The sequence below is a fragment of the Corvus hawaiiensis genome, chromosome 19, assembly GCF_020740725.1.
Source record: "Corvus hawaiiensis isolate bCorHaw1 chromosome 19, bCorHaw1.pri.cur, whole genome shotgun sequence".
NCBI classification, from domain to species: domain Eukaryota; kingdom Metazoa; phylum Chordata; class Aves; order Passeriformes; family Corvidae; genus Corvus; species Corvus hawaiiensis.
The window spans coordinates 8,936,472-8,955,913 of record NC_063231.1 but is presented as its reverse complement, the minus strand read 5'-3'; the positions used below and the strand labels follow the sequence as shown (position 1 = coordinate 8,955,913).

At 56.0% G+C, this 19,442-nt stretch overlaps 1 protein-coding gene across 6 annotated transcripts in view; it reads left to right on the top strand.

Annotated features, from left to right (window-relative positions):
• SEPTIN9 (septin 9) overlaps positions 1-19,442 on the top strand; it is a 134,846-nt gene that overhangs the window by 96,715 nt on the left and 18,689 nt on the right. For 4 of the 6 annotated variants that reach the window (XM_048323544.1, XM_048323545.1, XM_048323547.1 and 1 more), the window contains one exon: positions 18,973-19,164. In XM_048323544.1, the coding sequence (XP_048179501.1) occupies positions 18,973-19,164 (192 nt within the window). Of the gene's footprint in view, positions 1-1,021; positions 1,126-12,027; positions 12,086-18,972; positions 19,165-19,442 lie in introns of those variants that run through there. The other 2 variants (XM_048323548.1, XM_048323549.1) reach the window with 2 other exon arrangements.

Here is a 19,442-nt window from a genome sequence, read left to right as displayed (position 1 = left end):
GTATCTGTGCGTCGGGTGATATTAATCACAGCATGAATGCAGCCAAGTGTTAAACGGCACAGCCCTCCCACCTCCCCCCCGAAAACGAAGGTTGTTTCCGTGCTCCAGCAATAAAATGAACCCAGCATTCCCGGGCAGGCGGTGATCTGGCAGGAACAACTGCTGTGTGGGATGAAGGGATGAGGAACGCTCCAAAACGGGCCAAGAAACCATGTGCTCCTAGGACTTTTTGAAATCCCTGCGGTGTTTGAAGCTATTTTCTAGTCCTCCTCATTTTCTGAATCTGCGGCTGTTCCTGCTGCGTCTGCAACTGCTCCCTCTGCCCCGGAATTTTGTGCCGAGGTCTTGTTGTTTTGGGTGTAAATGCCGCTTTCTGTTTCCAGGAAGGTAAACACCCCTCCCTTGCCCTGCTTGGCTGTGCAGATATCAAAGTGCTTCGCAAAGCAGGGGGGAGATGATGTTTCTGTTTTGCAGATGGGGGAGAGGAGTTGCAGAGGCTGCTGAGAAGTCCATGGGAATCTGCTCGCTTGGAGGGTGCTTGTGGTTTTGCTTCAGGACACTTAGTGGCTTCCTTTAGTGTTGGGCAACGACAGGACTGGCACAAGGGATATTTTTGCTCCCCTTTTTCTGGGCTGGCCACACAGCAGACAGTGAGCAAAACCCCACCAGCACCATGCTGGTCACGTTGCCCCCAAGTTCCCCAGTTTGTGGTTGATTTAAAAACAAAAAAAGAAAAAAAACACAGAAAAAAACCCCCAAAACTGTGGTTTCAGCACAGTTGGCGCCTCAGCCACTGAGGTTGCTGTGCTTTTAAGGGAGGCAGCCCCAGCACTGGTGCCTGGGAGGAATGGGGGGGCGAGAACTCTTGTGTGGTGTCTTTGATGTTGGAGGCTTTTACCCGCGTTACCCGGGGAGAAACTCGAGTGCTTTTCATGTCTGGTGGTGAGGGAGGCAGAGAGCCAGGAGGGATCTGCTTTGTGAGACCTTTTCGAAGGGAATTCAGCAGAACTTTCCAGAAGTTGGGAGGAGGCTCTCTGGGGCAGCAGCTGAAATAGGTGCTGAAGCATCCTTGGCTCTCGCGGGCTCCAGGCAGCGTGCATTGTCCTCCTCATCATCCTTGGCTGAGTAAGTCTCTGCTTGAGCTCTCCCCAGCCTCAGGGAGTAAAAAGCTGTGGCAAGGGCTGTGCTGGGGTCTCCACAGCCGTGCCAGTGGGGATTTGTGGAGTGGGGAAGTTGAGCGTGGCCGTGCGATGAGTACGTGGGGGTTTGAAGGGTAAGGAGGGGAAAAATAGAGCAGTGGCTTAGCAGGGGGAAAATACCAGGGACGTGATGCAGGCACTGTCACAGGGGAGTGATTTGTCAGGACCTGTGCCGAGGGAGGAGGCAGAGCCGGCTCTGCCACCTCTCAGGCTCCCTGTGGGATGAGATGTGCTGGGCTGAGCCTCTGCACCACGGCCCGAGCAGGCAGAGAGTGGGACAGGGGAGTCACAGAGGCTGGCGTCAGCTCCTGGGGGTGAAATGGGGTGGCAGCAGCCCTGACATCATCCAGGGCATGGGGGCTCCCTGGGGTGTCAGCTCCCAGCAGGATGGGACCCCGGTGCAGACGGGCTGTCCTCACCCAGCTCCCACTGCCCTGTGGTGGAAAGGGGCCTGGCTGCTGGCAGTGCCAGGCAGGGGCGGGGTGCTGCCTGTGGTGGGCTCCGTGCTGAGTTTGGGAGCCCTGCCCCAGCCAGAGGGGCCGGGTGTGGTTTGCCTCTGCGCAGGTGGTGGGAAGGGGCTGCCACAGCCTGGCCAGCCTGGCAGATGTGTGGCTGTGAGGGCTCTGCAGGAGATGCTCTCACGTTACTTTTGGCAAATGCGTTCCTGTGACATCGCGGGGAGTGTGTCTGGTGACGTAAGGGAGGGCTGGCAGCCCAGGGTGGCCTCACTCCTTGGTTTCTGCTCTGGAAGTTGGCTGTGAGCTGATGTGGAAAAGGAACTTCCTGGTGTTTGATGGCCCCTTGTCCTGATGAACACTGGGGAAAACCTCCTGAGCGTCCTTGTGTGTGCTGGTGGGTGCAGGGCTCCTGTCTCCAGCCCTTTTCCATGGCTCTCGGTGCCTCTGTGGGAAGTGCTCCCCAAAAACAGCCTCCTGCTCTCCCCTCCTCTTGCTCATCCTGCCCCAGCACTCGCAGCAGCCCCCAAACCTGAGCTACAGCCCGTACACAGGGCACACATCTCCTATGCACTGTGGGGTGCACTGGGATCACCCAGAGCCCTGGGGACACCCCAACCCCCCAAAAAGGGCAGGGCTGTGGAGATGCCACACGGATGGGGACACTGTGACAGTGGGGCTGCCACAAGGCTGGGGACACCAAAGGGATGATGACACTCCAGGGATGTGGATGCCATGGGGATGGGGAAGGCTATGTTGCAGCCCTGGAGCTCTGCAAACTGGCCCAGCTCCGAGCCTCACTTTTTTTTGTTTTCCTCTTTCTTTTTCTTCTTTTTTTTTTTTTTTAATAATTTGAACAGCCCCTCTGCATCCTTGCCTCGCCATTCCTGATGGCCCAGTGACAGTGACACAGATGTTTAGGTGACACGGTAGGGCCCCGTGGACTTGCCAAGCACAGAGGTTTTCCATCTTGCCTTAGTCTGGCAGAGGTTGGGGGTACTGGGCACGGCAGCCCGGGCTGTGCCAGTGTGAACCCCCCGGAACTGTTCTTTCTCTCTGTATCCCAATGTCTCCCTGTCAAACAGCCCTTGGAAGCAGCCAGGGCTGCAGGAAAGGCTTCACGCCAGAGGATTTCAGGCTAGGCTTTTTATATCCATCCCAGTGTGACCACACTTCATTTAGGGAAGGAGCATCCGGGATGGATCTGGGCTGACATATTCAGGGCTGAGACTATCTCGGCTCTGCCAGAGCAGATCGGGGCCAGGGGAGCAGCTGGGATCCAATGGGGCCGGTACTGCTGCCCTGTGCTGTGACTTCCAGCATACACCGAGCTGTTTATGTAGGATTTCTTGGGGATTTCATAGGTGTTGTGTCCATCCTTCTGTAAAGAGCAGGTCATTCCATCTGTCCCAAAACTCCCTCTTCGGAGCCACGGGTATCCAGCCGTGATATCTCGTCCATGAGCTGAGCAGCTGCGTGCCCTGCACGGCACACTGGGCTTGCTGCTGCTGCTTTCCAGGGTCAGCTTGTGGGAACACGCAGAGCAGAGGACTACAGGAACAGCCTCCCACAGCGCCAGGCAAGTTTTGGGTTAAAGTTGCTTAATTTTATTGAATTCCTGCTGCTGTGGATGGTGGGTGCGGCAGAGGGAGAAGACTGGTGGTGCAGCTCTGGGGTGGGAGAGGATTTTGTGCTGCTGTTGGACATGTGCTGGCTGAGAGTCCTGGGTTTCCTGGTGCTAATGACTGTTGGGTGGGTGGACTAAATTCCCCTGGGAGGTAAGTGAGCCAGGCAATGGGGTATTTGTGTGTGCAGGCAACACTGGGCTGAGCTTTGGTTTTGAGACAAGGTAAAAATGCAAAAAACCAAGAATCGTGATTATGTGGGAACCCCTAAACGCTGCTGCCTTGTCCAGGTGTGGTTCCAGATTGTAGGATATAGCATCCAGGAGGAGTGCAGCTGTCCAGGGTGTGTGCCCTGCTTTAAGGGCCTCCTGAGTGCAGATAAGGACATGTCATGATAGAAAAAAACTGTTTGGAACACACGGAGAACTGCGATAGAGCTGTGACCTCTCCCATGCTGTTGTAGTTGCCATCCATGACTTCCCATGTTGAGACCAAAACCCCTGTGTGGCCGTGGGGCTCGTGGGTAGCTCCATGGTGGTGTTTGAATGTGTTTGACCCCACAGCCCCTCAGCACGTACCCTCTCACTGGGTCGTGCTGGCCATGGCTCGAGGTATGCACATGTGGCACGGTCTAATGGCTTGGGGGCCAATAACCCGGCAGCAGCGGTTCCTGGACGCCTCTCCGTGGGGAATCCAGACTTCCCTTCCCTGAGCACGGTGGAATTTTTATAGCCTGTGGTTTCAAATGCTGTGATTTCCTTATGGCCCCGATGCCGCATACAGCCCTGTGGAAGCTGTGCTGGGGCTGGGTGAAACACGGGCTGGAGCTGCTGCTCCCTGGGTAACGTGGCTGAGCTTTGCTCCAGCACAGGGGAAAGGCTGGGCTGGGGAAGGGAAGGCTGTCACTCCTGGGGTTGAGCCTGCTGGGTGCTGTGATCTTATGGCTGAATTCAACTGGACTTTGTTTCATTTATCCCTAAAATTTGTTGGGCTTGATGGAGTAGAGTATGGTAAAGCTACCTGATTTGTTAAAAAGTAATCACCAAACTGGCAGTAAAAGAGTTAATCTTGCAAATACAGCTCAGTGGCATCCTGGAAGTGTCCATCCAAAAATCAGGATGGGAGTGGGCATGTGGCATTTCGAGGTAACAGGGTAGAGGTGGCCAGGCTGCCAAACCCCACTTGCCACGGGGCCGCAGCTGTGACTCGGGCATGGACGTGGCACTGTGGGACGTGTGCCTGGCTGGGAGATGAAGGCAGAGACAGTTCATCCACATCTAGTGGGTGTGAGCACTGTCTGCTTCCCAGCAGCATCCTTGGCTTTGTTCCCTGGGGTCCCTGTCCTTGTGGGGACAAGGCAGAGTTCTGCATTAATGCCCTGAAGATCTCTGCAGGCTCATCCTTATCATCCCCAAAATACCAGGCAGTGCTGGCGTGCTCAGAGCTCCCTCCCTGAGCCATTGGTGATCGCTAGGAAGGGGTGCAGCCGGTGGGAAATCAGCAGTGGTGCTTTCTCCAGTCCCTGATAAATCCCCTGAAAACCCCTGCCCAGGTCTGGCTGCTCTAGGGGTGCTTTGGGGCCATCAGATTTTCCTAAAACATCCATGTCCCTGTGGTCCTGCTGCAGGGATGCTGCCTGGGTCCAGCCGCCTCCAGCCAGCTCTCCCTTCTCACGAACTTGTGGAAAAGTGATTTCCCTTCCTATTTTCTGGCCCCTTCTCAGACTCAGACTGGGTTAACTCTTGCTGTAGATGCAAAACTTGCTGGAGGGGCCTGGCCAGGCGAGGCTGTAAAAGCCACATTTTCTTTGGGAATCGGATTAAGGCCCCTTTTTCCTCGTGCTGGGCGGATGCGGGTGACATGAAGTCTCTCTTTGTCCTGGATGGTATTTCTGGCCCAGCTGCAGTGGGTTAACCCTTTGTCATCCCACACAGTCCTGGTGATGAATGGCCCTTTGCTAAGCAACAGGGACCTTTTCCTGGGGTGGAAGCAGGGGCACTGTGGGCTGTGTCCTCCCCCTGCACAGCTGGGGGATGAAGTGCAAAGCCTTGGTGCCTGGGTAGGGGACATGTCTGTGGGACAGGGAGCTGCCCTAACGCTGCTTGCTGCTGCCTTTCTTTGCCATTTTTAGTCTCTGTTCCCCAAGATAGATGGATAGGAGTTTGTGCCCCAGTCCTGCACTGGGACCAGAAGTGTCTCCGTGCTGGGGCAGCCCTGGGCTGCCTGGATGGCACAGAGGGACTTGGGTGGGACAAGGAGGGGGCAAAAGTGACGGTGAGAGCAGAGGCCAGGCCGGCTGGCGGAGCACGAGAGCTGCCTGTGTGCTCCTCGGAGGGCACTGACCGTGTTCAGTGGTGCTCCCCGGGCACCAATGCCCAGCCATGCCTGCTGCGGCAGGAGCATCCCTTTTCCTGGATAACCAGCCGGGAGCAGGGCAATGGCAGGCAGAGAGCACCCACAGGGATCCCAGGAGCCCTCAGCTCTGGTGCCCAGGATCCAAGGAGGTGTCTTGGTTTGCTACTCGGTGCTGGGCTCTGTGGCCGAGAAGAAATGGAGGTGATTTCATGGCCATGCCCTGGAGTCTGGTGGCTGTGGGCATCTCACACCTAGGGCTCGGGTCCATTTTACTTTGTTTCCCCTCTGTGGCGCATTGTTGCATCACCTTGGATTCATCCGCTGCTGCTCTGAGCCTTGGCTTGGCTTGTTTGTTTATGCAAAAGCCAAATGGTAGCAGGGAACATCCCTTTCTGGTGGCCTGGAAAAGCTGCCGGGGGCACACAGCGCTGGCTCCCTGCAGCGCTGATCCTGTGCTGTTATCAGGGAGCCTCCTGATAAGAGCAGAGCAGGGATTTCCCCAGAGGGGGTCCTGGACCATGTCAAAGTGGCATCAGGAGCTCCCCAGGCCTCCCAGCAGTGGGGGGAGTGCAGCCCACAGGCCTGAATTCTCCCCGTGTCCCTCTCCCTGCTGAGTTTTAGGACGTGATCACCCCAAGGCTGATGGAGGGGTGCCACCATCTCCTAAATCTGACCCAGCAGCAGATGGGGACCGAGCGGGACTCGCTCACGGCGTCGGGAACTGCAGGGCGGCGACGCATTTCCCTCCCACCCGAGCTCCTCCTCCCCCCCATCCTCCTGACCTTTTCCCATCAAAACACAAAGCGCTATTATTCGGAGCAAGGCACCTCCATCCGAGGAGACAGCTGGCGTTGCAGCAGCTTGCTGGAGATGGGTTGTTATTAATTAAGCTGCAGGAGACAGCCCGGCAGCTTGAATGGAGTTTTCCTTCTTTTCAGGGTTAGGATGCCCTAAATTCTTTCTTCTTTACCTCCAAACGGCGTTTATAGGTTTAAAAGGGGCAGCAGACAAAGGGTGGAGAAGGGCCCATTATGTACAGCTTGCAGGGACGTGTATCCCTGCACGTGGCCTGCAGGGACCATTAGGACACCCCAGCACCTTCTTTGCAGCTTGGTTTGTACCAGGGGTTGCTGTGACCCCCAGGGATGTCCCTGTGCCACTGCCAGGCCATCTCCCCATCTAGAGAGGAGATGCCACTTTGGGGTGTAACAGTTTGAACGACTTGAGCAAGTTTGGGGTGACTCGGACGGTTGAACTTTTCGCTCCCTGCTGCTCTCCCTTGCAAAGGTGATTTATTTTCACCAAACTCATCCTGTGCCTCTGCTGCTGGGTCTGCTTTGACCGTGCAGAGGAGGAGCAGAGGTGGTGAAGGAGGATGCTGGGGCTCTGGGAGGTGCCCTTCGGTGTGTGAGCTCTGTGTAGGCTCCATCTGCTCCCCCTCTCTCCACAGGGCAGGATGCAGGGGTTTGGTGGAGTGGGGCTCTGGGATGCTGGGGGGGTGAGATGCAGAGAGTTTTGCTTTACCTCTTTTAGGGATGATTTGTCCTTTGGGATACTCTGTGGATGTCTGGGGAGCAGATCATGCCCTTGAAGAGGAGGGGTGAGGACTGCTCCTAAGCAGCCAAAGGAGCCAAGTGTGTTTCCTTGGGCATGGCTGGGCTGTGCCATCTGCAGAGCTGGCCCAGGGATCTGAGCAGCAGCGTTTTGGGGCCAGGACAGACCTGTCCCTGCTGAGCAAAACCTGTGCTCAGAGCTGAGGCCACAGCAGTGCCTGGAAGATGCTGAGAGTGCTTTGTGTCTGTCCAAACCAGCACATCAGTGCCCCAACCAGTGTTCCCTGCAAGGGAAAAGGAATTTGGGAGGATTGGGGTTCTTTATTGCTTTTTCCAAATATCTGTGACTGTGGCGTGCCTTCCTAGCAAAGCCTGTTCCCTGCTGGAAAATGGTGGATTGTTCAAGCACAGTGAGGACCCTCCTTCCTCGCGGGAGCAGGCAGGAGCTGCAGATCCTCTGCAGGAGGAATGTGCCAGAGGAAGGGAGGCTGCTGCATGGACACTGCTGGGATGTGACACCGGGAGCCGAGGCACGGCCTCCCCAGGGAGTGGGTGACTCTTGCCAAGGACACAGTGCCAGCTGCTCCTGATGGCTGGTGACAGCGTGTGAAATCATTCCTTCCTTCCTTCCTGGAAAGTGGGAGCGATCTGGAGATGTCCAGCTGGAGGAGACTCTGAGTTTTGGTGTGGTGGAAGCTGGCACAGTCCTGGGTGTGATGTGTTCAGCAGAACAGCCATGGTGCAGTGATGCTGGAGGGTCTGGATCCTGCTCCTGGCCAGGGCGTGGAGGGGTTGATTGGTGGTTGGTCCCTGAGCTCTGGAGGGCTCTGGGATGCTCCTGGCAGTGCCTGCACCCCATGTTACTGCTGCTCCACTACCCTCCTTCTCTAGAGAGATTTAAGCCACCAAAGAGCTTCTTTCATGAAGGAACTGGTGGGATACCTGCAGAGGTCTGTCTGACATGGGCTGCTCAGAGGAGCTGTTCAATACCAGAAACCAGGTAGCTTTAAAGACAAAAACCAGCATAATCCATCGACTTGGGAGTTGAGTACAGCCAGAGAAGAGGAAATGTCATTGACCTGTGGGTCCTAGAGATGTTCTGGGGAGTTACCCTGCACATGCTGCAGGGACTGTGGTGGCTGCCTGCCAGAGCTCTGCCTGAGTGGTAACACTTGCAGACCTGCACTCAGGCTCTTAGAAAAGCTTTGGGGTTGTTTTTAGATGTTCCTGGCATTGGGAGATCCTTTCTGTTCCTGCTAGAGGTGATGGTGTCTCTTTCAATGCTAAAAAAAATTAAATTTTGGTCTTGTGATCTTCAAGCTCTTGTCCTTTTCTCACTCATGCTGCTTTCCACTGAGTTTGCTGGTGCTTCACCAAGGTCTCTGCATTTCATTCTGCTATTGATCTGAGATTATAAATACAGCTGGCAGAATTTCCGTCTGTCTGTCAAAGTCACTGGGGACTGGCAGGTAGTCAGCATTGCAGCAATATTGAAAGAATAAAAATTATTTCCTAAGCCCTAATAGTGCACTTTTAACTGGAGACTGCTGAGGTGCAGTAAAATTGGAAATGTCCCTTCAGCATTCCTGTGAGAGAACATCCCGCTCGTGCTGCCTGTGCCTGAGGGATTTGATGTTTTCTTAAGTGCTGGGCACCTTGGGATGAAGTGAGTTTGTTGGCAGGTCTGCCCACAGGCTGGGTAGTGCTGGTGAAGCTGCCTTCACCTGCTAATCCTGGTTATTCCTCGAAGCTGGGGATTTATGGTTGGAGCTGGCCAAGGGCAGAGCATTGCCCAGCACAGGGTAGAGCTGCAGTGCTGCTGGGGGACAGCCCCACTGCTGGGCAGTTCTCTGCTGCAAAGGACTGTGGCTGGGATTGTTCCCAAAACTCAGGGTCTGTTGAAACCCTCACTGCTGTATCCCTGAGCATGAGTGCTGGACCACCTTCTCCAGTCAGCCCTACCAGCCCTGCAGGGTGTGGCTGTGACATGGGGACCTTCTTTCACTACAAGGATGTCCCATAAAGCAGTACAGATTGGATTGTGTAAGCCAGGCAGGAATCTTCCTTAACATTTCAGATTAGTTGCAAGACTAAAAGCTGGATCTGTAGTTAGTTCAAATCCCTCGGTACAACTTACAACAGCAATGGGCCTCTTTAGAATTGCTCCTAACTCTGATTATTAGTTTTTTCTAAGAGAAGAACAATGAGTTTGTGATTTTAAAACCCTTAATTAGGGGATTTGGATCCAGTTCTTGGCTCTGCTGTAAGATTTCTGTGTGACCCTGGGCGAGTCCCTTAATCCCTGTCCAGTTCATCTTCACTGTAGGGGTAAAGCTGCTTCCTTCCTCTGCCTGTTGGTCCTGCCTGTGCTCAGAGCCAGAAACGAGCAGTGGGAGAAGCACAGGGCCCTTTTCTTCTTGCAGGAACAGAGATGCTCCTGTAAGAACAAATCCCAGAGGTGGCTGTTTGTCACTCTGTGAGTGCCACCTCTGCACAAACACCCCAAAGTCACCGAAAGCCATCCTGGGGACCAGCAGTGCTACTAAAGGGCTGCTGCACTTGCTGTGGGGCCAAGGATGACACTTTGTTGTCCTTCTGAGCTGCTCGCTCACCACCTGTTGCTCCTGGGAAGGATAAGAGTTGAAACAAAATATTTTCTATTAATTAATCTGGGAAACAACTTGTACACAGTGTTGAGTTCCTGTGTGCTCCGATTTCTTCCTCCTGAGGGTGGGGAGGCCCTGGCACAGGGTTCTCAGAGAAGCTGTGGCTGCCACGTCCCTGGAATTGTCCAAAGCCAGGTTGGACCTGGTTTAGGGGAAGGTGTCCCTGCCCATGATTGGAATTAGATGGTCTTTAAGGTCCCTTCCAACCAAACCAGTCTGTGATTCTGTGAAATGTCTTTGCAGAGATTCATTGACCATGGGGAGAACTTTTCTATGGTTATTTTTGTTCCCTCACAGGCAAGACTAAAGTATGCCCATGATTTCAGTCTGAAAAAATTAACTCCAAGGAGCAAGGAGTTGGTTCACGTGGCTGAGCACGCCGTGCTCACCTGTGTTTGCTGCTCTTGGTTTGGGCACATGAGCCCTGTGCTGATGTTTAACTCCTGCAGAGCCACAGATGTGGCCAACTTGATGGCAGGGACAGGAAGAGCACATCGCATCTGCAGAGCCCACATGCACTTGAGATCCTCCCTTTAATCTTTGTGCAAGCACAGCACCTAAGTGAGCTGGGCACAGCCTTTTCCTGCCTTTCTCCAGCTAAAACAAGGCTGGAGTGACTTACAAACAGACCCAGCTGCTACTCGGGCAAGCCTGGTTTGGCATCTAGCATTGGATTTTCCTGGAGATTAGAGAGATTAAAACACTAATGCCTATTGATAGGGGTTAAAGCTTTAATAAGTCATAAAAAGTGGTGTAATCTGGCAGAAAGCTGCACGCAGCTGCAGCATAAGCAGATTGAGGCTGGGTTTCCTGCCTGGGTGCTGGGTAAAGGTTTCTCAGAAATTGGTATTTGTGGTACTTGCTGAAGTGGGGGGGGGATGTGGTCTTGCCCCCCCTGAGCACCCATCGTTTGCAGAGCAGCCTATGCCAGCCTTGCTGGGCATCACGGGAGGGGTGCTGCCAGCCTGGTGGGGTGGGAAGGGGCTGCTGCCAGCCTGGTGTGTGGTGGCAGTGCTTGTTGGAGGAAGATCTGCCACTGCTGGTGGTCCGGAAGTGGAGAGGGAAGGTGACAGCCACGATAGAGCCACAGGCAGGAGACAGGGCAGGGGGGCTGTGGTGCCACGGGCACAGGTGGCAGGGCTGGCATCAAGTGCAGGAGCTTAGCCAGAGGCTGGTGATGCTGGTAACAGCTCAAAAAGGAAGTACGAGTACTAGCTCTGGGCTTGCAGGCTGTGCAGGGGCTGTTGGTGGGAAATGGAGTCCTCTGGGTGTTGAAAATTGCAGATGTGCACATCTGTCTTAACCCTTTCATCACCTGCAGGCCTTTCTCTGGGAGTGCAAGTCTGGGAACTGCAGGGAAAAAGTCCTGAGGTCATAGGGTGGGTCAAAGGAACGTGTCAGACCCAGGAGCCCAAAAGAGGGAGGTTGGCTTCTTCTTGGCTGTGACAGGAGAGAGTCCCACCACCACTGCTGGACATCACAGAGGGGACTTCACCCCACACCAGGGTGTGTGTTGGAGGGACATGGCAGCTTCCCTCCTGTGGCTGGCCCTTCCCTCTGCTGGTGAGAGAGAGGCGGTGGGGATGCTCTGGGATCAAGGTATAAGGCAGGAAGGACTTGTGGAGACAGCTAATATCTTCATTCAGCTTCACTGACATCATTTTAGAGAGCAGCCGTGCCCGTGGGGGTAGGTTGACATCTTGTCCTGGCAGATGTGAGATGCAGCCCAGAGCAAACCGAGGCCACACTCCCAGCGCTCACACCCGCCGGGACTGCTTTGGGGCTCTGCTGGAGAATTTCGGGATGCTAGAAAGCAAAAGGCTTCCCTGGCCTCAGGGATGGGGATGTAGATGAGAGAGTGGCCCTTGTCCCTGGAGCACTGGGTTCCTCTCGTGTTGGGGCTGCCCCGTTTGTCCCAGCCTCTCTCTTTCCCGTGGAAGTCTCCCCGCACCTCCTGCGCGGACCCGGGCCGTGCCGTGCCCCCAAACTCTTCTTCCTCTCACCCTTTGCGGGCCCCCCTGGTCCGGGCCGGGCCGGGAGCGGCGGGGGGATGGAAACCGCCCGGGGGCGAAACAACTTCCCGGGAAGAGGCTCCATCCCCCCGGGCCGGGCTGGAGGGGGAGGAGGCAGGGTGATGGGGGAGGAGGAGGAGGAAGGGCGATGGGGGAGGAGGCGGAGGACAGCGCGGGAGGAGGCGGGAGCCACCGGCTGCCGGAGCCGCCGCCGCCGCGGGTGAGTCTCCGGTGCCCAAGGGGCGGGGGCTCCGGGGGGCAGCGGAGGGGGGAATTATGGTGGAGGAAAGTGCTTTTTTGGGGTGAATTACCCTGGGGAAGGGCCTGAGAGCGCGGGGGGTGGGTCCCGCGGTTCCCACGGAGGGCGGCGGGGCGCGGTGTGGGGGTTCCCCGCCGGGGCAGGGGGTCCCCGGGCCAGGGGCACAGGGTGCTGGGGGAGGGGGGCTCGGCCCCCGGCCGCCTTCTGCCGCCGCTGTGCCCCACAAGAGGGGCCGCTGCTCGGCACCGCCTGGCCGCGCTGCCGGCATTGTCCGGGAGAAATAGAGATCAATAGAGATCAATAGATCAAACCCTCCCCTGCCTGGGAGGCACCCCCTGGTCCCCTGCCCTGTCCCCGTGGGTACCCCCTTGTCCCCTGCCCTGCTCGCCCTGCTCCGGCTGCTGCCCCCGCTGAAGGTCTCGCGGGGCGTCTGGGGCGCAGCTGCCTTTAGTAACGAAAGAAAGCAAAAAAACCCAACCAAACAAAGAAACGAAATTAAAATCCATACCACCCTACCCTTCAAAGAACAAAACCAAGCGAAAAAATCATTTTAAAAGGGGAGAAAAAAAATAGGGGGGAAAAAAAAAAAAGGAAACCTGAACTGCAACCCCCGGGATGTGAATCCCTCTGGCTCGCTCCTTTCTTTGCCGTAGCTGCGTTCAGTGCCTCGTGGGACGCGGGCATCAGCCCCGGAGTGCGGCTCGGCAGCCCTGGGCACACTCAGCCGTGCCCGGGGCCCGTTCCTGGGGCTTGGCTGGACTCATTCCTTCTGCAGTGTTGTCTGGACAAGCTGAGTTTGGGAAGCGCTGCCTGGCTCTTTGTTTTCACAGCGCAGAGCTCTGCAGAGCAGTGGTGACAGGGTGGGGGCTGGGGGCTGGGGAGGGTCCCCATGTCCCCCCTGTGCTGAGTACCATTGTCCAGGGTGGGTGGACAGGGGTGGGAGTGGATGCCATCCTCGGAGCCCCCATGGAATCAGCTTTGTGGGTGTCCTTGGACCCTCCTGGGCACGGGCACCCTGAGCCTGTCTGCGGGGAGCAAGGGCTATGCTGGCCACTGCATGGGCTACACGGCGCCAGCTGATGGAGCAGCTTCTGCTGGGATCTGTGTGCGGGAAGGTTCCTCTCAATGGGGCGTTCCCAGTGAGGCAGGGCTGCTCTGGGATCAGCCTTGCTCCAGCTCCGGGGGAAGCTCCTTACAGAGGGAGATCAGTGAGGCTGCATGGCCAGAGACCTCTGTATGCCCAAGCCAAGACTTGGGGTTGTTTGTGATCATCTTCTCCTTTTCAAACATGGAGAACAGTCTAAGAACTCTTTGCAAGTGGTTTAGAGCTGCTGTCTCACATGCTTGGAGAAATGAGAATGTCGGACTAGGGTTGTGCTGCCAGAGCTACACGTGTCCAACCAGGGCAGGGTGGTGGTCAGCCTGGTGGTCAGCCTCATGCCACATCCAGGCAGCACAGGAGCTGGCAATGGAGCAGCAGGCAGCAGTTTGAGGTTGTGGAGCTGGCACCACGTTTTCACCCCTGGGATGGGCTCGTGCACGCCAGCCCAGACACGCTGGTGACCAGAGCCTGCAGCAGCCAGAGGGTTTAAGATGGGAACGGAAGCAGTGATGGGGAGCACTGAAGCATCCATCTCTTGTAAATAAAAGAGCCGGGAGGGTTGAGCGGCAGAGGGCAGGGGCTGCTGGGCTTCCGGAGCAGGAAGGGAAGCACACAGAGCACACAGTGAGTGAGGACGGAAGCGCACGTGGCTGGCGGGGACAGCTCGACCTGCACGTGATGCGTGCCCATGACTTGTGGCTTAGGGCTGTGGCCCCGACTGGTCACCTGTGGAAGCGCTCACACCACAGCAGGAATCACTGCCTCCTTTTATAAAACTCTGAAAATGGGTTTAGTCCCCACCTGAGTAAAAGGGTTCAAGCCTGGAGCATCAGGAGTGCACCCGGCCACCTCTCTGGCAGCTCTTGGGTGGATTTGGTCAAATGAAGAGGAGTTAAGCATACTCTGCTATTTCTGGGTCGTGTTTGTTGGCACCCAGGTGGAAATGCAAGCTGAGAAGGAAACATAACTGGTTGGTAGGTGGGCTTGGGCTGGCAGCCAGCCTGAAACTGTAGCCCGATGCCCAGGGATGCGAGGGACAGACTCCAGCTTGGGCCTGTCAGGTGCTGGTGATTGGAGCTGAATAATAGGAACATCCTTTGGTTACAGTTTGGTGCTGCAGGGTCTGTGGCACTGGCTCTGCGCCAGCCTGAGCCACCCCAGCTTCGGACTGAGCTGTGCCTCACATTCCCTGGCACCCGCACACCCAGCAGGGACCTGCCACGTTCAGCACCAGGGGATCCCGTGGTGGCAGTGACTGGGCAGCTGAAAAAATCACCAGTGCCTGGGCCATGCTGGGATTGCATCCAGTCCTGGCTTTGCTGACTCCCTCCCTCCTGACTCCTGCTGTCCCCTCAGAAGGGACAGGCTCTGCCACCTCCTCCGCAGGTTGGATCTGTTTCCATGGCCTGTGGTCACTGCTCAGTGTGCCGAGGGGAGAGGCCCTGGAGGCCACGTGGGCTGCAGTCCTGACAGCCAGCTGTCCTTAACCAGGAGCTGAGATTCACTCTTTGGAGCTAAAAATGCCTCTGCGACACCCTACAGGCACGATTCTCCAAGAGAGCTGCTCCCAAAAATCAAAAGGTTAGGTGGTTCACACTTCTCCCTTGAAAACATCTGTGGATACTCAGCTGCCCAGGCTGTGCTTTCACACCGCTGTGCACTGCTCTGAACCTGCTCTCTGTGTTTGCATGAATCCATCCCACAAATCTGGGAGCCCATAGTACTTCCAGTGTCTGTTGTGTGGAGGGAAGGGCAGTTTTCCACAGTGTCCTCGTCTTCTGGGTGCTTGTAGCTCTGCAGAACTGGTTGCAGCATCATTGAAAGGTGACCAGTGCTTGGTGCTCCTGGCATCCAAGGGGTGTTTCTTGGATTTACTTCCCAAACATTGCCATTTTGCCCTTGATTGTGCGTGCATCCGTAGAGTGTGCAATGGTTTGGATCTGTTGCATCCATAGAGTGTGCAATGGTTTGGATCTGCTGACAGGCAGCCATGGCACAGGTGCAGCCTCCTGGTCCCTCTCGAGTTGCTCTGTGCAGCCACTGAGCACCAGGTCTATGACCAACCCTGCTCCAGGACCAGCTCTGCTCTCCCAGATCGCCAGCAGAGCTGCTGGGTCTAGCCAGGACCTGAGCTGGATGAGACATTCCCAGTTCAGCCCCTGCGGGGGTTCTTTAACCTTTGTGTGTCTGCAGTGAAGCCCCAGTCTCCTGCAGATCCCTATCCCAGATCCTCAGGGAGGATTACCAGCCCCTGGGTTTTGGGGGAGCCCATGGCTGTCCTTACATGCCCTGCCCACAGTGTCCTGGTCTGTGGCAGCCTCGTGGCACCAGCACAGCGTGTCCAGCAGCCCCTGGCCAAGCCCATCCCACGGCACACGGTGTCCAGCTGGCTGGAGGAGCAGGAGGGTCCCTGGGGGGCTCCCAGGGGCTTCCCTCCCTGCAGGGTGCCTTTCATCTGCTGCTTCGCAGATGTTGGCTTTGGCTCGTGTCTGACATGCATCAATTACAGAGCAACAGCCCCGAGTCTTTGGCAAAATCAACTTTGGAACAGCTGTCCTGAGTCAGCCGTGCCCGAGCCGGAGCTCTGGCTCTGTCCCCACTTGGTGCAGCGCTGCCCTGACCATCTCCACATCTCCTGTGCCCATGTGGACAGGGTTTCCCTGGCAGAGGAGGCCTAAATATGGCACTTGTTCCCATGTGCTTGATGTTTATCCAGGAGCCCTTGAGTGGGAGAGAGCTGCAGGCTCTGAGCTCTCTGCCCCATCAGCAGAGCGATGTCCCCTTGTGTGGGGGACAACAGCTGGGTTAAGGTGACAATGGTGAATCATGTGAGGTCTGGTCCTGCTCTTGGCAGGGACTCTGTGGCAATCAGGGATTTCAGATAGCATTTGGTATTTATTAACCCATCCCTCCTTGCAGTGCTCCGAAAGCGGCCGCTCGGTGACACTGGCTCTGGCAGCACCACAGGTTTGACACTATCCCCTCAGAGAGCACAGCAGGTCAGACAAATGCAGGATGTGCCCATGAAGCATCCCAGGCATCCACTGCTCTGCTCCAATGTATTTCTAGGGTCTTTCTGTTTTAGACAAGTGACTCCTGGGAGTGCTGCATGCCATCCAGCACAGCATCCCTGTGTGCCACCGAGTGCTTCTGTGGTTTGGCTGCACCCTCCTTCTGCTGGCACAAACCCCTTGGAGCCGAGTGTGACACTGGAGTTTTTGCTAAGAAAAGACCAGTTCAGTGCTGGGAAGCTGAAACAAAAATTGCATGTTTGAGTTGTGGCATTTCCCTGGGGAGTTTGCTGATGGTGCTGTGGCATGGGGGGCTTTGCATCCCTGCTGTGCTGCAGACACTCCTAGCTGCAATATACTGATTTTTATTGTATTTTTCCCCAGTCAGGACCCAGGTGCTTTAAATCACCAGTTCCCCACAGACCAGCTGAATCACATGGACTGCCCAGCCTGGGTGCTGCTCTTCCTGTGGCTTTGGTCTGGCTGGAGTCTGGGGAGCCCTGAGCCCTCCTTCTCCCCCTGAGGGCCACAGAGTGTCTGCTCTCTGAGCTGGGAACAGTTTTCCTTCATGTCCCCCTGCCTGGGGACAGGTCAGCCCCTCTGCATGCTGCCAACTGCTCCTTGAGGTGCTGGAGATGCTCCTGGCCTCTGTCAAGTGGAGGGTGGTTTTCTGCTCTATTTAATTTCTTAATTTCTCTGCACCTTACCTGCCCCAGTGTCCCAGTTTGCCATCCCATCCTTGGGGCTGTCCTGTGCACACAAGTGGTGCCTGGAGGAGTTAAACCCATTGCATAACCCGGCGTTGCTGCTGGTGGCAGCATATTTTCCACATGATTTAGTTGTCGTTTTGTTGGTTTTTTTGTTTTTTTTTTTTTTTTTTTAGTGTTATGCTTTTGGCCTTGCCACTTTGGAACGGGGCTAATTTGGGATTTGTGGTGAGGCCTCGAGTGGGCTGGGCTGGTTGATTTTGCGAGGGGCAGCGTGGCAGTTGCAATTCCAGCTGTGCAGTGTTCCTGGGAGGAGTGGGATGCTCCCAGTGGCAGTGCAGCTCCAGCTGTGCAGTGTTCCTGGATGCTCCCATGAGTGTCAGGGACAGCGTGTTTGCTCTCCAGCAGCTCTGTGAGTAATGCTCAGCTACGCAGCCCGGGATCGAGGGTTGGAAAAAACTGTTCAAAGGGACCCAACAGTCGTTGGGATTAGTTCTAGGCTTGTTTTTTCTTCCTTTTTTAATTTTTTTTTTTCTGCTTGGCCTATATTAAGCATGTGGAAGTGTGCTGTGCTTGCAGGAAGAGAGTGGTTCCACCTCACAGACTCCAGCAGGGTCAGGTCTGACATGGCCAGAGGAGAAGGGGTTGTGCTTGGAGGAGCCCCTTTGGCCCAGCCACACTCCTACAGAGAGAGGGAGGGAGAGAAAAGCAGGCAACACATCATCAAAGGCCAGGAATAACTGGGGTGAGGCGAGCTGAGAGCTGTGTTGCTGTCTGGAGGCGTGAGGACTTTGCAAACAACGATGTTTTTCTTAATAATAATAAACGATTAAAAAATAATAAATAAGCATTGCAAAACACTGAGCAACAACAAAATGCTCACTTAGGCTGGTGGCTGCAGGCACTGAGCAGCAGCAGCCTGGGGTGGCGAGGGCTCTTAGAAGTGTGTTTTCCTAAAACCTCCCTCTCTGTGCCCGGATCAGAGGAGCAGCAGTGCTGCATGTGGCTGGTGCCTCCAGGAGCTTGCAGGGGACTGGGCTGACCTTGTGCACGCTCTGCCCTCGGGGTATTTGCTGTATCCGCTGTGGGTGATTGGAAGCAGCTGGGACTGGCAGGGAACAAGGCTGCATCACCTCGGGGCACATGGGGCACTTTGTCCTTCCCGATGCTCCTGCCTGGTGCCTGGGGGAGTAGATAATTCCCTGCTTTTTCTTACGAGCTGTTGGCTGAGGCAGTGGTTTTACATTTGCTTCTTCTGAAGAACTTTGTTAGGTTGGAGCATCTTGCAGGGGAGACAGGCACCCTGTCTCTGAGGGAGGCTGATGGGTTTGGGCTTCTGAGCAGATATGGACAGAAGGAGAGCGAGATCACAGAAGCTCGGTGGCTGTGTGGGCGTTGTCTGGCACAACTCCTCTTGATGCAAATATGTTGGGTTTTCCACAAGCCAGGGCCGGCAGCCTCTGATCTGCGTCAGCTGGAGCTCGAGGAGGGCATGTGGCAGAGGATGCCAAGGGCTCCCTGTGTCTGCAAAGCCATCCAGCTCCCACCCAGAACGTGGCTGAGCTGTTCACATCAGCAGTCTGCACAGTGCTGTAATTCCAGTGGTGTGGAGGAGCGGGATGTGTAGGTCTGCCAGTCCCACAGCAGTGCCCAGGCACAGGGCTGTGGGGCTGAAAGCCTTTGTCACTCCCAGACGTGGGCCGAGGACTTTCTGGGTGCTGGGTCCTGCTCTGTGGCAGTAGGTCAGCTGCTGTGGGACCTGGTGCACTCACACCCCCACAGCAGCATCCTGCTGTGGCAGGTTTGTTGGAGTGGGCAGGGATCAAGGTGAACACAGCAAATGGAGGAAGAAAATCCCAAATTTAATGTAATTATTGTAGAGGAAGATCCCACACGCCTCCTCCCTCCCGGCCTGCTGGTACCCTGAGTCTCTACACATGCTTTACTCCTGCTTTGAATGCAGCAGGCAGCTCCTGTGATTCCCTGCCAGGAGCAGCACCTCTGACCACCCCGTGTTTTCCCCCGCAGGTCCAGAGGCCGTTCCCAGCCACGCTCCCGGCATGACGGACGCTCCACGGGATGCCGGCCCCAAGCAGGCGGCGCCGGCGCGGCCGGACAAGCCGGCTGCAGACTTCGGCTACGTGGGCATTGACGCCATCCTGGAGCAGCTGAGGAGGAAAGCCATGAAACAGGGCTTCGAGTTCAACATCATGGTCGTGGGTGAGTGGTTCCCTCGTGCCAGCTGCCCACAGCGTGCTCAGCCGGGTGCTGTCATTGTCCCACAGTGATGTTTGTCCTCTTTGGGGTCTCCTCGGGGTCAGCACTGGGGACTCTGCCTTGGCAGTCAGCAAACCCTGCTCCCAAGGAGCTGGCCTGAGTTCATCTGGAGTTAAAGCTGTTGATGTGATGTGGTCCATGGTCTTCCTCTTCCTCCTTCATCTTGGGGTGCATTATCCATGGGCACCTCCCAGGGGGAAGCACCTCAAGGGGTGTCTCAG